Source organism: Chrysemys picta, chromosome 4, assembly GCF_011386835.1.
Source record: "Chrysemys picta bellii isolate R12L10 chromosome 4, ASM1138683v2, whole genome shotgun sequence".
NCBI classification, from domain to species: Eukaryota; Metazoa; Chordata; order Testudines; family Emydidae; genus Chrysemys; species Chrysemys picta.
The window spans coordinates 115,242,114-115,256,074 of record NC_088794.1 but is presented as its reverse complement, the minus strand read 5'-3'; the positions used below and the strand labels follow the sequence as shown (position 1 = coordinate 115,256,074).

The 13,961-nt window shown below is 43.7% G+C and overlaps 1 protein-coding gene across 1 annotated transcript in view; it reads left to right on the top strand.

Moving 5' to 3' along the window:
* The window catches only part of SPTLC2 (serine palmitoyltransferase long chain base subunit 2), a 115,518-nt gene extending 107,351 nt beyond the window's left edge, over positions 1–8,167 (top strand). Inside the window, exon 12 of the mRNA XM_005301661.4 lies at positions 5,502–8,167. Coding sequence (XP_005301718.3) covers positions 5,502–5,621 — 120 coding nt within the window. The 3' untranslated portion in view covers positions 5,622–8,167. The remainder of the gene's footprint in view (positions 1–5,501) is intronic.
* The last annotated feature ends 5,794 nt before the right edge of the window (positions 8,168–13,961 follow it).

Genomic DNA, 13,961 nt, shown 5'->3' with positions numbered 1-13,961 from the left:
TTCGGGAACCACTGAGTTACATGAATCTGCCAGGAAACTCTTTTGGGAGCTCCTCCCAAGCACTGTCTCCTATTTTCTTTGAGAGAGAAGGGGAACTGGTGGGGAAGGCACTTGAGATCACATCTCTATGGCTAGAGACCTGTAGAGTCAGAGAACAGGAGACTATTTAAACACGCACGGTTTAGACAGCTTACTTAGGTCACTAGCATATACCGTGTAACAGTATTGAGTGGAATACAGCCAACTGCATTGTCTCAGAAGTGCCCAAATATGAGTAGGTGGTAACAGTTCTATATAGTGTAATAGACAGGAGTTGGCATGTGAGCTGACCGTTTCCAATGTGTTGTCAAAAACTAAGAGCCAACCTCCTCACACTACTACCACAGCACCTTTAGGTCAGCAGCTGAGAATTCCACTTGTTTGGTTTTTGTCTTTGCTAGGAAACCAATAAAACAGAATGGTATAAGTCAGGTATGTGTACACACAATACATAAATGCATGTGCAATTTTATAGCAAGCTTATCATCTTTCCTCACCACAGTTACTTATTCAATAAAGGATTTATTGAACTATGTCTCACTGATCAGACTCGTCCCCTTACAATTATTTAATCAACTAGGCAAACAGGATGACATGCATACAATTCACCCAAGTGACCACAGACTCTTAGGCCTTGTCTACACTACAGGGGAAATTTGATCCAAGCTACGCAATTTGAGTTAAGTGAATAGCGTAACTCAATTCGACGTAGCTTAGATCTACTTACCATGGGGTCCATGCTACGCAATGTCGATGGGAGAGCAATCTGCGGTCGATCCCCAGGTAAGTGTAGACAAGCCCTTACAGCTGGACTACACTGAGAACTTACATTGGCATAGCTACGTCACTTAAAGGTGTGCAAAAATCCACATCCCTGAGCATCGTAGTTAAGCCAACCTAACCCTCAGTGTACACAGCGTTAGGTTGACAGAAGAATTCTTCCATTGACCTATCTACCATCTCTCGGGGAGATGGATTACCTAGGCCAATGGTTTTCAACCTTTTTTCATTTGTGGACCCCTAAAAAATTTTCCAATGGTGGTGCGGACCCCTTTAGAAATCTTAGACAGTCTGTGAACCCCAGGTTGAAAACCATTGTAAGTCTACGGGAGAACCCCTCCTGTCGGCTTAGGTAGCATCTGTACTGAAGCATTGAAGTGTTTCAAGTGTAGACAAGCCCTTACTGTCTCTCTCAACTCTACACTGTCTGTCGTCTCCTCCTGTTGTTTCAATTTAGAGTAAGCACTTTGGGTTGAGGTCCATCTACTAGTTTCATCAAGTATGCTTATGATGCTATTATAAATGAATAAATAGTACTGTACCCCTTCCATTCAAAACAAAACCATGCTCCTCTGTAGTAAGCGTACCTTTCTTCTACCATCCTGTTCACTAGTCGCAATTTCAACTGCCCAAAGAATGTTTCAAATCTTATTTTCTCATGTTTATTTTTAACTAAAATATAGCCAATGACCGTAATAATGCTTTATATAGAACTTCTCCAAAAATAATCACGTGCTTCATTTTAGAGGAAATTTAGTCTTATTGTGTCTTCTGATGTAGAGGGGGAGTTTGGTTGTAAACAGCCATCAGTGGTTAAGCACTGGCCACCTGATCTGATCCCTCTCTAACTGATCGCAAAAATACCAAAGAAATATTGAAGCTGTGATAGAATAGGGGAGGGCTAGCAGGGGGCTTGTCAGAGCAGAGGCTGGAGAGGGAAATTGGGTAAAGTCTACACTTAGGTGCCTGGAGCTAACAAGTTTTATTATCCTGACACTTTCCTAAACAAATTTCACTTAATGTTGGAAGCATGGAGGAGGGAGGCTTTACTTATAAATGATTGTATTTGTAATGCTTCCCTTTTCTTATTAAAGAAACCCACACAATGGGCAGCAGTTCCCTGTTACAATTTGTAATTGTTTTATGTAAATAAAATTTCCTTGCCTGAAAATATTTGGCTCTGGATTAGAGCGAAGTCCCTCCTAACCTGTATCCCCATGGGCTGGTGCTTTCTTTTCAGTGATGAAAAATATATTACACTTTCCTGAAGTCAGAGTTCACCAGTGCTGTTTCCTTTGTAGTCTTTGCTAGTCACATGATTCTTTTTGTTTAAAATTAATAAAATCCTAAATCTGAGTTCAAGAATAACAGTTAACAGTTCTTTCAACAGAAATTCAACTTTAAATTGTTTCCATATGGGGCCTTTCGTTAAAGCTCTAGTAAAACATGCCCACTATTATACTGAAGTCCGGCTTCTTCCAGGCTTGTCATTCCCCCAGATTTTGGAGCGGATAGTCTCTTGCTGCCAGATATAACAAGCATGAGGGGGCCATTGTTTAAAGAAACAAAAACTTGAAATATTGATCCAGGAAGGTAAATCATGTAGAAATACATTAACCCCTCTTGCTAACACCATCCTCAAGAGCAGATTTGGACTAGACCATCTCACAATTAGAATATTAATCCTACATATGGAATTAGTGATCTCTCATGAAATGGTTGAGTATATCTGTATAAACAAGCTTAAGCTTCAAGCACCATTATGTACAGTAATATTAACCCCCAGAAGTTCAGAAACCATGAGCGTGGCCCAGAAATCATGACTTACTTTAAAAGACAAGGTTTTTTGTTTTTTCTTCTAACTTTTGAACTCTGCCCATCCCCCAGTACGTATGAGACAATTATCATTGCTTACTCTTGAAAACCTACAGTAAGGTGGCTTTGGCTCCTGCTACAGAACTCCTTGGTAGAGGACCCCACTGAGATCAGGGCCCCATTGTGCAAGGCAATGTAAAAACGTGTAGAAAGGCAGTCCCTCCCCTAAAGAGATCAGTCTAATGCAAAGCATGGTGGTGAGTTTGACATGAGTTCTGGAATTGGGACTCGTCAAACTCCTCTCATATAGGGACTGTCCTATTCCCATTAGATGGGAATAACTTCAATCCCTGCTGAGCTGGCCAGGGTTCAGTAGTGACGTGCAGGTGAAAAGCTAGGTAGCTCATTTCCAATGCCCTAAGGTGTCCAGTCCCCCATAGCACTAATATTACATCTTGGAGAATGAGGCTTGCTTTCTGGAAAGATACGTTTATTAAATCAAGTTTTGATCACTTTGGAGCTTACACAAGCAGTGTTGTCTATTCAGGACACACAAGCAAAATCTGCCACACTGTGCTCTTAAAGGGACAGCTCATTGCTAACTTGCCTGTCTCAATCTTCTGGTCCTTTTAATACTTCGGTTGTAAGGTCTTTGGGACATGGACTGTCTTTTTGTTCTGTTTGTACAGCACCTAGCACAATGGGGTCCATGACTGGGGCTCATGTGCGCTACGATAATATAAATAAGAATGCATCAGTAAAACGTTAGCACAACATGCAAATTCACTTCTAAATATTTTTTTTAATATAAAACAATTCCCAGTACCTATTCTAGTGTCCATACACTTCAATATTTATACTTTTGTATTTTTCACCTCCTCATGGGGCACTAACAGAGCTTGAATCTGCAGACCCTCTACACAGACCTCTTCCACATCAGCTACAGCAATAACTGGTGGAGGGAAGCATACTCTTCTCTGTGGACCAGCCCATACAGGATTACACAACTGTATGTGAGACAGTAGTGGAACGTTGGGCATCAGGATTCCTAGGTTCTGTTCCTGCTCTGGAAGTAGACTATGGTCTAGGACAGTGGTTCTTAACCTTTACTGCAGCCTGCACTACTTTGGTCTCAAAATATGTTCTTGCAACCCTTATCAAAAATCGTTGAAGGGGTCAGTTCTTTAAACCTAGATATAGCATAACTATAGAATGAAAGAATGAGAATTATATATTTTAATTTTGCAGTAAAATTAAGAATACATGAAAAATTACACCCTTTTTTAAGTTTACCCGGTCAGTGACTCTTCTGCTGTTGCTTTTGTATAATGTTAATAAATAGGTTTGATGAAATAAAGTAGTTGTACCTACGTGCCTGTGCTTAATTTGTGTTTTCGATGATTTACCTTCTAAAAAAATCTGGCATGTCTCGCACCCCCAGAAAAGGCTTCTCACACCCCCAGAGGGTGTGCGCACCCCAGGTTAAGAACCACTGGTCTAGGTGTTACAGAGCATAGCCAAGTGTAACAGCACTACTGCTTGGGTTGTCTGGAGATTGGACATAGACCTCTTGATATAAAAAGCAAGAGCCTGTGCCCTCGAGCACCAGGTCTCAAAGCATGAAAGCCGTAGCAGAGGCATAAATCTCTCCATTTGGTCTGACCACCAGTGGGTAACACCAAGCCCCGGTTAGTGTGGGTTACATAAGTGCCTCATTTGGCATGTTCCTTCTGAAAGGCAGTGTAGCAATGTGAGTGAGAGTTAGGTGGGCGCATGCATGCACACACTTCTTCCCCAAAATCATGTGAAGGCAGGAGCTCTTCCTGGGGCCAAAAATCACATTTCTCGCAAGAGCTGGTGGTATTGTGTTACCTTGAAGGCATAGGTGTGATCTGAGACAGTATTACAAATCTGTAGGGGAACTTACCCTTCCAATGATGAGGCCACGACCTGAGGACCTAGCTGTTTGTTTGGGAACTGTTCAAGTTCAACCATTCATGCATTCCAAAAGGCCCAATTATATGCAAGATGCCAGCGCCCAGCCTTGACTCTTGCTGTTAGACTAGCGTGGCTTTCCCAGGAATATTTCAGGTGAGGTCCACTTTGTCATCTTTCAGTGGCAGAGGCATGATCTGGGCATGTGGCTAATAAAGAATCATTCCTCTAATGAGCCACGCACTCCACTCACGCTGCACAAATAATAAAAATAAACTTGAATGTAAAGCCTGAAGTAAATATCTATTTTTACTTGAGAGCTTCAGTCTGTCATAGCAGCAGACCAGTTATCTATTCCACTGAGCTGTTACGTCTGCTATGAAAAGGTTGTCCTATTTGGCTGCCTGAGCAAGTTAACGTAGATGTGTTTTGATGATTTAGTCTTTAGACCCCGGGTGCTGTCTGTTCGTTAGTCTTGTAAACATTCTTTGCTGCGGAGTTGCACGTTGTAATGCCATGTTAAGTCTTTGAAGCAAAAAAACAAAATCTTAGTCCAATTCTAAAATTTGAGACTGATTTTTGATTCTCCCTCCCCCGACTGACATTTTTACCCTTAATTCAAAGTCTTTGGAACCATTGGCTTGATTGGCCAGCAACATCTTCATCACTTATCCTGATTTTGTCCATGTCACCTGAGAAAAGCGCTTTAGGTGCTGACTGCGGAACGTAACCCCAGCGTAAGATGAGACAGACCTGTATTGTCTTTAATTTGTGACAAGGGGCAGCATGGCAAAACCTTGCTCAATTATAGGGTTGCTTTCAACGTAGCCTGTGCACTTAGTGTATGTCAGGGATGCAGAGGTAGCTGTACTATTAGGTGTTTCATATCCTGATTCTCTCTGCTGATGTGTCGTGGTCTTTCCCTCTCCCAGGTTTTAAAGGAATTAGATGAAGTTGCGGACCTCTTGCAACTGAAGTATTCTCGTCACCGGTTGGTGCCTCTCTTGGACCGGCCTTTTGATGAGACTACATATGAAGAAACAGAAGACTGAACTCCCTCCACATGCCTCGGGGCACTCCCACGAGATACTCTGTGGCGCACAGGCCACGCGGTCCTTGAACCACACACTTCTGACTGCTTAGCATAAAAAGGACATTTTTTCACAATACTGAAGTAGCCACATCATCTCTAAATGGCATTTTGTAAATAGTAAAACAGCTTTGATTCTTGTCTCTTCAGGGTAGGACCCTAGAGAGATGCTTGACTTTTTTTTTTTTCTTGTTGCTTTTTTAATTATTTATTTGTCACCGTGAAATCACAGTGACCCTAGTTGGCACAGATGCCCCATATACACTACTAGTCTCAGGAGTGCCAGCTGAAATGTCGTGTCTGCAGCACGGCACTGTTGTGGCAGTACTTCCAATTTCACTGTTAGGCATCTAACTTTGCCAGGGAGTGATGGGCTGGCCAGTTTGTTCAATGGAGACCTCCTAGAGAAACTGTTGATAACTTGTTTATTCTTTTAACAAGATCGATAATCAACCAAAGCTGCTTTTCCTTTTGCATTTACTTATGTCTAAAAGCTGAGTTGTCTTTTTTTAAATAATAAACCTGTTGCTGACATGTCACTGACAGAAACACTGTTCCAAAATGTTGGCTAGTTCCACCAGCCGCAAGCAAGAGACCTCCCTGGACTTCATCCTTTTTCCCCAGTCTGGCTACCCCATTGTTTCCTGGTTTGATGCCAAGTATTGTCTCGTTAAGGGGAGTGATGGAGAGCCTTTCTGAATAGGAAAGATCTTGCCACTGTTACTTTCCTCATAGCTCTAACTCATGGCATAGTCAGGCCTCCATTTCCAAAAGCGAGTTTAGTGTCTCACTTCCTTATGTACAAGTGACTTTCCTTTGCTCAAGCTTCAGAACTGCCCAGGTCTGTAAAAAGATGATCAGATGATTGATAGGTTATAAAAATTATACTCAGAATTATAACTAAAACCCACAAACCTTTCTCTTCTACTGGAGAAAGCTCCCATTTGCTATCAGAACCAAAATTGCATGGTAAGAGGGTATAATGAGCAGCTACATTTATTTGGGGCAGTTCTGCAAAAGAAATCTTAGTGCATAGCATGCAGTTAACTCCAATGTAGCGTGTTCAGATTTGTTTGTCTGAGACTCTCAATATATTTTGTGAAATTGCTTTCAGATTAGTGTCTTAAACAAAGCACTGAATGAGACTGCAAAGTCAAGATCTACAATTTGGTGTGGGGGTCGCTCTTAAAGTTGGTCTGGTCATGATGCTCTGTGCAGGTGGCAGTGACTTTTAGAATGAGATTCTCAATTTTCAATGGAAGCACAGTGTGGATCAAGTCCATCTGTCTGGTGCAGCAAAGCAAAAGATAACGTTTTAGGTGTGATTGTAGTTCTGTAACTTTCATTCTGTGCCACTGACAGAAGTGGCACTCCTTGATCACTTAAAGCCAAGCAGATCTGCAGATACGACGTGGTGGATTAAAGCAGTATCACTTTCTGTTTTATAGAAACTCCGTTTTATAATCTAGGCTATGTCTACACTAGCACTTATGTCAGTCAGGGGTGTGGAAAAAACACCGCTTGTGGGGGGTGGTTTTAATTATACTCACGGGAGAGCTCTCTCCTGTCAGCATAGAGCGGCTACACGGGAGACCTTAGAGCGGTGCAGCTACAGCTGTGCTGCTGTAAGGTCTGTAGTGTAGACATAGACCTAGACTTACGCATCTTGCCCCATGCTGTATAACTAACCCTCAGAAGCAAATTGTCTCATGTCTAAAAACAATCATTTTTGTTGATTTGAAGTGCAGTAGTACAAAATCAGAAGTTATAAAAATGTAAGTTGAAATTATGAATTGAAATAGCCACGGATAAGTTCTCCAGTATATCCACTCCACTGAAGATGTTTTGTTTGCTGGAATTGATCTATCCATACAATATGTCCAAACCTCACATGTGGTCATGATAACCATAGAATAGTTTCCTTTATTTCTTCAGTCATGGAATAAACTGCAAAGTCCTGGAATGATCTGAGTTTATTTTGCCCCTTTGACCCTCTTCACCTGCACTCTGCCCATTAAGTCTTCTCAGCCAGGACTGCTTGTAACATTCCAAACCTCTGAGTAGCTCAAATAGCTGCTGTTTTTTTTCCCTCTGCTAAATGTGGCAGGAACCTGGATAAGATCATCCCAAGAATTCCTGATCAAAGCTCCAGGCCTGAAGACACTCCAGGCTAGTCAAGTGATAGCTTGTATGAAATCAGTCCTTAAAGCTATCAGAGCCAGAAATACAGGGCTGTAGGTCAGTGGGGACCTGGGATTTTGAGGCTTCTCAGGGCTGTACAGGGCACTTGTATCTGACCCCATGTGATCAACCTCATGGCCCTTTAAAATTGTGACATGCTAACTCCCAGAAAACTTATTTCAAATTCTAAAAATGTTAGGCCTAATTTCTTTCCTTCTTCCTGTGCATTTGGTCTCTCGATGCTAAGGCAGTCTGGCTTTGTAGACAGAGGGTAATGAAAAATACTAATAAATTACTTCATTAAACTCCTTTAAAGTATTTCTAAAATAGGTTTGCTGTTTTTTTTAAAAAGTCTCAAAATAGTTAATATGCGATTGGGTTCTATGACATTTGTTTGGGATGACCTGTGGCAATAACCATTACGTCATGGTACACCATCATATTAAATACTGTATCCATTCCTAAGCCTTGGCTCAATCACACTCTGCCCAGCTAACATTGGGAAACCACTTGATTAAATTTCAGTCTTGGATCGCCCTGGGGTCTGTGCTGCATCCTGTATGGGAAGTGGGATTTTTTTTTTTTCTGGTTCAGGTGGCCTATGTTCAGGAGGACGTGTTTGGCCAAAATCTGATAACTAGATAAATTGCTTCTAAAAGCATATTAAGAGCTTGAGCTTTGGCACATTGTGTTCAGTTAGTCACATCTTAAAAGCTAGGGAAATCTTTCAAGAGCCATTGAAAATGTCATCCCCAGAAATGAAAGAGCAGGTCCCTGCTGCATCGGACTATGCTTGCCTTCATGTGGAAATGGGATGCCATTGTACCTGGGGGTGGGGGGATTGCCGACTCAACAGTTGCAAAGCTTTCACCAGAAGTAAAATTCATGCCCTTTTTGTCCTTGCAGAAATAGTAAATGAAAGACGCTCTTAGAGCGAAAGGAGAGAGGCTGCTTAGGATGCAGACCTCAGGCTCTGCCAACTTTTATGAGCAGCTTTAATTGAAAATTACTCTGTTTTTCCCCCCGTTATATAAAGAGATGCATAGCTCCAAGACAGAATTAAGGCTGGCCTTGTGCAGAGGGTTTCTCTTTGTACTGTTCCTTCACTGAATTTTGACCCGTGTTGTGTGACAGCATATCTGGAGAATGGAGTTAAGGAAGAGAGGGGAAAGCTTACTTCCTGAGCTGGAGAGGACTTTAAAACACACAGTGCTAGTGCTGAGGTCTGTTTTATTAAACCTAAAGGGTTGTCCACAGTCTTACACTCAGCTTTAGTAAAGGGAGGCCACTGTGAACTAGTGAAGGATGTGGTCCTTGCATCCTGCTGGGGACTAGCCTTCCCCCACTGGGAGATCTTTTTCTAGAGTTAAGGAGGCACATGAAGTTCTCATGATCTGTAGTCACCATTCTATTTCTTTTCGTTCCTGTGGGAGAGAGGGGACCGTTTATTTTTTTGGTATCAAAATATCCAGGATTTGGTTTGTACCCTAGGGGACAAGCATTTGTACAATGTCTCTGCGTGCACACTATTTTTTTTTAACACTTTGATTTCTGTATCTCTGATGTGCACATGTCTTTTTACATCTGAGGAGCAACTTGAGAGTTTTTTTCCACTCAGGGTCCCTGTGGTTACTGGTAAAGCACACTTTGCTCTAATCCAGAGCTCCTGGGAATAAGCAGGTCCAATTCCTTGTGGGGGTGAAAGCACTTTCTGCACCCTCCCTTATTGCCTGTTGCAGTCAGTTATCAGGGATCGGTAGAATCTTTCAGCGAGGGAATTGCAGCATTTTCCTCTTGTACACCTACAGAACAGAAATACCCTCCACCCTTGTCATAATTGCACCTTCCTGCTGAAAGCAGGCACGGGAAGTGTTCCAGTGAAACTAATGCAGCCCAGTGCCATTCATGCAAGGGAAATCTGACTTCCTGATCCAACAGTGGACAATGAACAAAGAAAAGGTTTTAGTATTACCATCGCTTTCTCCTCTCTGCTGTATGGAAGGCTTTTCCTCATGCTTTAGACCAGTGATCCTGAAAGTAGGAGTGCAGCTCCCACTGGTTGAAGGGTCTGAGCCTTGCCTGTTCCAGACCTCCTGAAGCTCCATATAAATGGAAATGCTCCTTCTCATCTGCCTGCCACTTTATCTCCCCTTTGGAAAAGTGTTTGGCTTGTATCCTAAATGGGGCAAGAGTAGAGGTTTTTTTGGCCTCCGGGTATTTCCAGCCTAGGACTCATACGTCTATTAGTGAGGTTAGTTAACAGACCATTCAAGTGAAGCAGAACAGACATGGGGAATCTGATCACACATAAGAGGGTGTCCTGCAGAGTTCTAAACTGCTGCCATGGCCACCTATCTCTCTATGCAGACAATACGGCCTGTGGAGACGTGTCCCAGAATGCAGTGCTCCATCTCAACCACTATAGTTATGCTCAGCTTTTGAGAACATTGCATGCTGGAACCTACATATCAGTTGCACCTGTATATTGAAGAGTAAGGCAGCTGCAGACTGTTCCATTTTAACGTAAATTCAGCCTCAGGGTACCGGTAAATCACTAACGTGACTGTCCCAGGACTAGAGCTGGAACTGAAGTGACCACCATCAGGTGAGAGAAGCAGTCAGGTGTGGTCCATTTAACTTGAAACCATTTTTTAAACTAAGTGTAATTGTGGTGACTTGTACTCCTGCGAAGGTTCCCAGTCTTGCAAGTTGTATTCCTGTTCAAAGGTTTTGTGTGCTGGGCTTGCACACATAGTAAGTGTGTCTGCCTAGGGGAAGTACTTTGGGGTTTACCTCATGTTAAAGTGTTTTGTACTGAGCTTAGAGCTCTTCTGTTCCGTCTGTGTCCCAAAAAAAGGGTTGGGTGGGGGAGGAGGGATGACTGGACTGTACAGTGCGTATTATTCAAAGGCCTTAAACTGTGATTTTTTTATATGAAGAATTAATAAACTGACTCGAAAGAATACCATGGATTTTAACCCGCAGATATTCTGTGCTCATAATTAAGCAATATAGAATGTAGTTTCTTGGGGGTGGGAGAGTTGGGTTTGCTTTGTGTTCAGCCCTGCCTATCAGCAAGGTTTGTTTAATAAGCAGAAGAGGTATCTGTACACAAGGGTCAAGTGCAGTCATTACAGTTCTGCATCCATGCTACTGCTTGGCAAGGTTTGGTGATCTGCCCCTGGGCTGCTGGAAGAGAGGAAGGATTGCGGGAGGCTGGGGGAGAGAAGTTTTAGGATGCAGGAAGCTGTGGCAGCTAGCAACTTAATCATTTCTTCACCTGTAGCCAGGCATGTGTGTCAATGGAGCAGCAGGAATGGGCCAGGGGTCGACGCAGATAGATATCACTGACCAAATGAAGCCTGCTGTAAACCATACAGACACTGTATGCGTCCACTGTTGGCCAAACCACACCCTGTTCAGACAGTATTTCTGCAGTCCCCTAAGGTGTATTAAGCTAAAGGCATTTCCAGTTTTTTCAATGTCACTCCAGAAGGGGGCTAATAAAGGTTTGTGAGAGAGCAAAATAACTACCGTGGAGCCTGAGGCTTTAGGCTAGCTGCCCCAAAGCTAATGGTGGCCCATATTTCCATAGTCCCAGGGTTGAATCACCCCCCAGTCACAGCTTTTGAAGTCTTACATTGCACTGTGTTCCTTTGCCTCTGCATTGCTATAATGTACATATATATTGGATCTTTTGTAGATATGAAACATTTTAAATGACATTTTTAATGGGCTTCCCCAGAATATTTTATGCCAGATATCTAATTTTTTTTACACTGTTGAGAATTAACATGAAGCTGGGTACTGTGTGGGCAGGGAGGGAGAAGAGAAGCAGATGGTACATTGACTATAAAAAGGGTAACAATGCATGTTAAAAACACTGGAGAAAAACTGCTGGGGAAAAAAATTGTTCAAATGTAATCTGTTCTACATAATAAAGAATTCAGAAAAGGCCTTGGGGGTGTGTTTGCTTTTTACAAATGTTGACAAGATTTCTGCCCTGTAAGTGGGTCAAGAAGCACAAGCTGTTGGGCTGGCTGTCGGAATTGCTGGGTAAAATTCTATGGGCCTGTGCTATGCAGGATGTAAATGGACTGCTTTAGAAGGAGTTGTGGAGATGCCCCTCAGCTCTGGTCTAGTCCCTACTCACAATACGTTTGCAGCACTGTCCTGATGGCAGTGAAGCCTCTAGGAGAGTCTCTTAGTCTGTTCCAGCTTTGAGACTCAACTTACATCTCTGCCCGGAAATGCATGGCTCATTTCAGATCTAAATTCAGCCATCTGTAAATCAGAGATGTCAAGTCTTTGAAATTGAGAACAGCTGGGTCTGGTATTCCAACACAGGTGCTCAAACTGGCCTGTAGGTGACTGAATACTGATTTGAGCACACAAATGAGGCAGGATTGGGACTTCCTGTTAGCTTTTTCTCATTCTGTTGTCTGAAGGAAACACAAACATTTCAGTGCTTGATCTGCAAGGAGGCTACGTCCCTTTGGGATATGCTATGATAATGAATACTTCTCGGTGTTTTTTTTTTTTCTCCCACCTCTCGCATTTTCCTCTGAATGGGCTGGATAGGACTCTGGTTCCTCAGATGTCTGTCACCCTTTATAAAGGCCAGTGCAGTGGTGGATTAGCCACTGGGCCAACAGGGCCTGTGCCCAGGGGCCCCAGAAAAAAATCTGCCACTGGGCAGCAGAAGCCCGGGTGGGGAAGGGGCAGCCCCAGTGCCCCGAACCTGCTCCCCAGCAGCAGCAGTGGGTGGGCAGGACAGGGGAAGTGCTCCTAACCCTGTCCCCAGCCGAAGCCGCAGGACAGAGGAAGCCCCCCCCCCACAGCGGCCCCTGTCCCCACCAGAAGCCATGGGGTGGCAGGGCAAGCCCCTGCACCCAACATGCTCTCTGGCAGAAATGCCAGGAGGGGCAGGAGAAGCCCCAGCGCCCTGATCCTGGTGCCCTGCAGAAGCCTGGGGCGTGGCAGTGGATGCCTCAGCACCCTGACCCCCTATTGCAGTCCTGGGACTGGAGGAGCTCTCACTCCCTGCTGTGGCCCCGGGGCCAGAGCTTCTCCGGTCTTGGTGCTGCAATGAGGTGGAAGAATGGGGGAACTCTGGGTGGAACAGGGGTGGGCCCTAGGGAAGGGGCAGAAAGGGGTGGGGCTGTGAGTAGGGCTGCAGGTGGAAGGGGGTGGGGAGGGGCCCTCCACTTGCTCTGGCCCAGGTGGGGTCTCAAGAAACCTTAATCCGCTCTGGGCCAGTGGGTCCATAGTCAGACCCTTGGATGCTTGAGAGCTGGGGGCCAGTTTTAGGCCTAAACAATCCACTAGGCCCTCTGTTATTCCAGAGACCCCTGCTGCACACACATGCATGAGGGTCTATAGAGACCAGGACACGAATTTCAGAAAGGAAGGAGATAGTTGAAGAAGAGGTCATGGGAACACAGATTGGGGGGCGGAGGCAGTCCCAGGCACAGGACTGGATGGTGTTCTGCATGTATTTCTCTCCTGGGGCTCTATGGTGAGTCTTAACACTGACATTGTATGGGAGATGTACTATTGATGATAATGCAGGCTCTCACTTGGGAGAGGCCATGGTAGCAATGGGGATGGAGTCAGGATCAGCAGGCAGTGCGGCTCAAGCTGATGCTCTTTGGAAAAACAAACTGTTCCACTAATTGGATCAGAGCATTGGCAGGTGAGCACGACCTACTGAAAGGTCTGAGGCCTTTCTCTGCAGCCATATTAGGAGAGAAGCAGCCATGTGCCAAGAAGCAGAAAGTCACATCCTCACATTCCATCTAAATTACATTAAAACAATGTAATAGCAGACTGTTAAGGCAATCCTGTCCTAATAGCACCCACCATCACCAGATAAAGGAACAGATTTTAAGATGGTTAAAGAAAATTTAGTTTGATTTCTTGCCAGACAGAATGATATCACTTATCAATAGTTGTGATTGTAAAATCTATATTTCTACTGTTTTGTCCCCACTTCTCTATTGTTTATCTGTATGGTCTCTGTCGGTTCTTTGATTGTTTCTGTCTGTTGCATAATGAATTTTACTAGGTGTAAATCAACTATGGTGGTGGGGTATAATCGGTTAAAGGATTGTTTTACAAT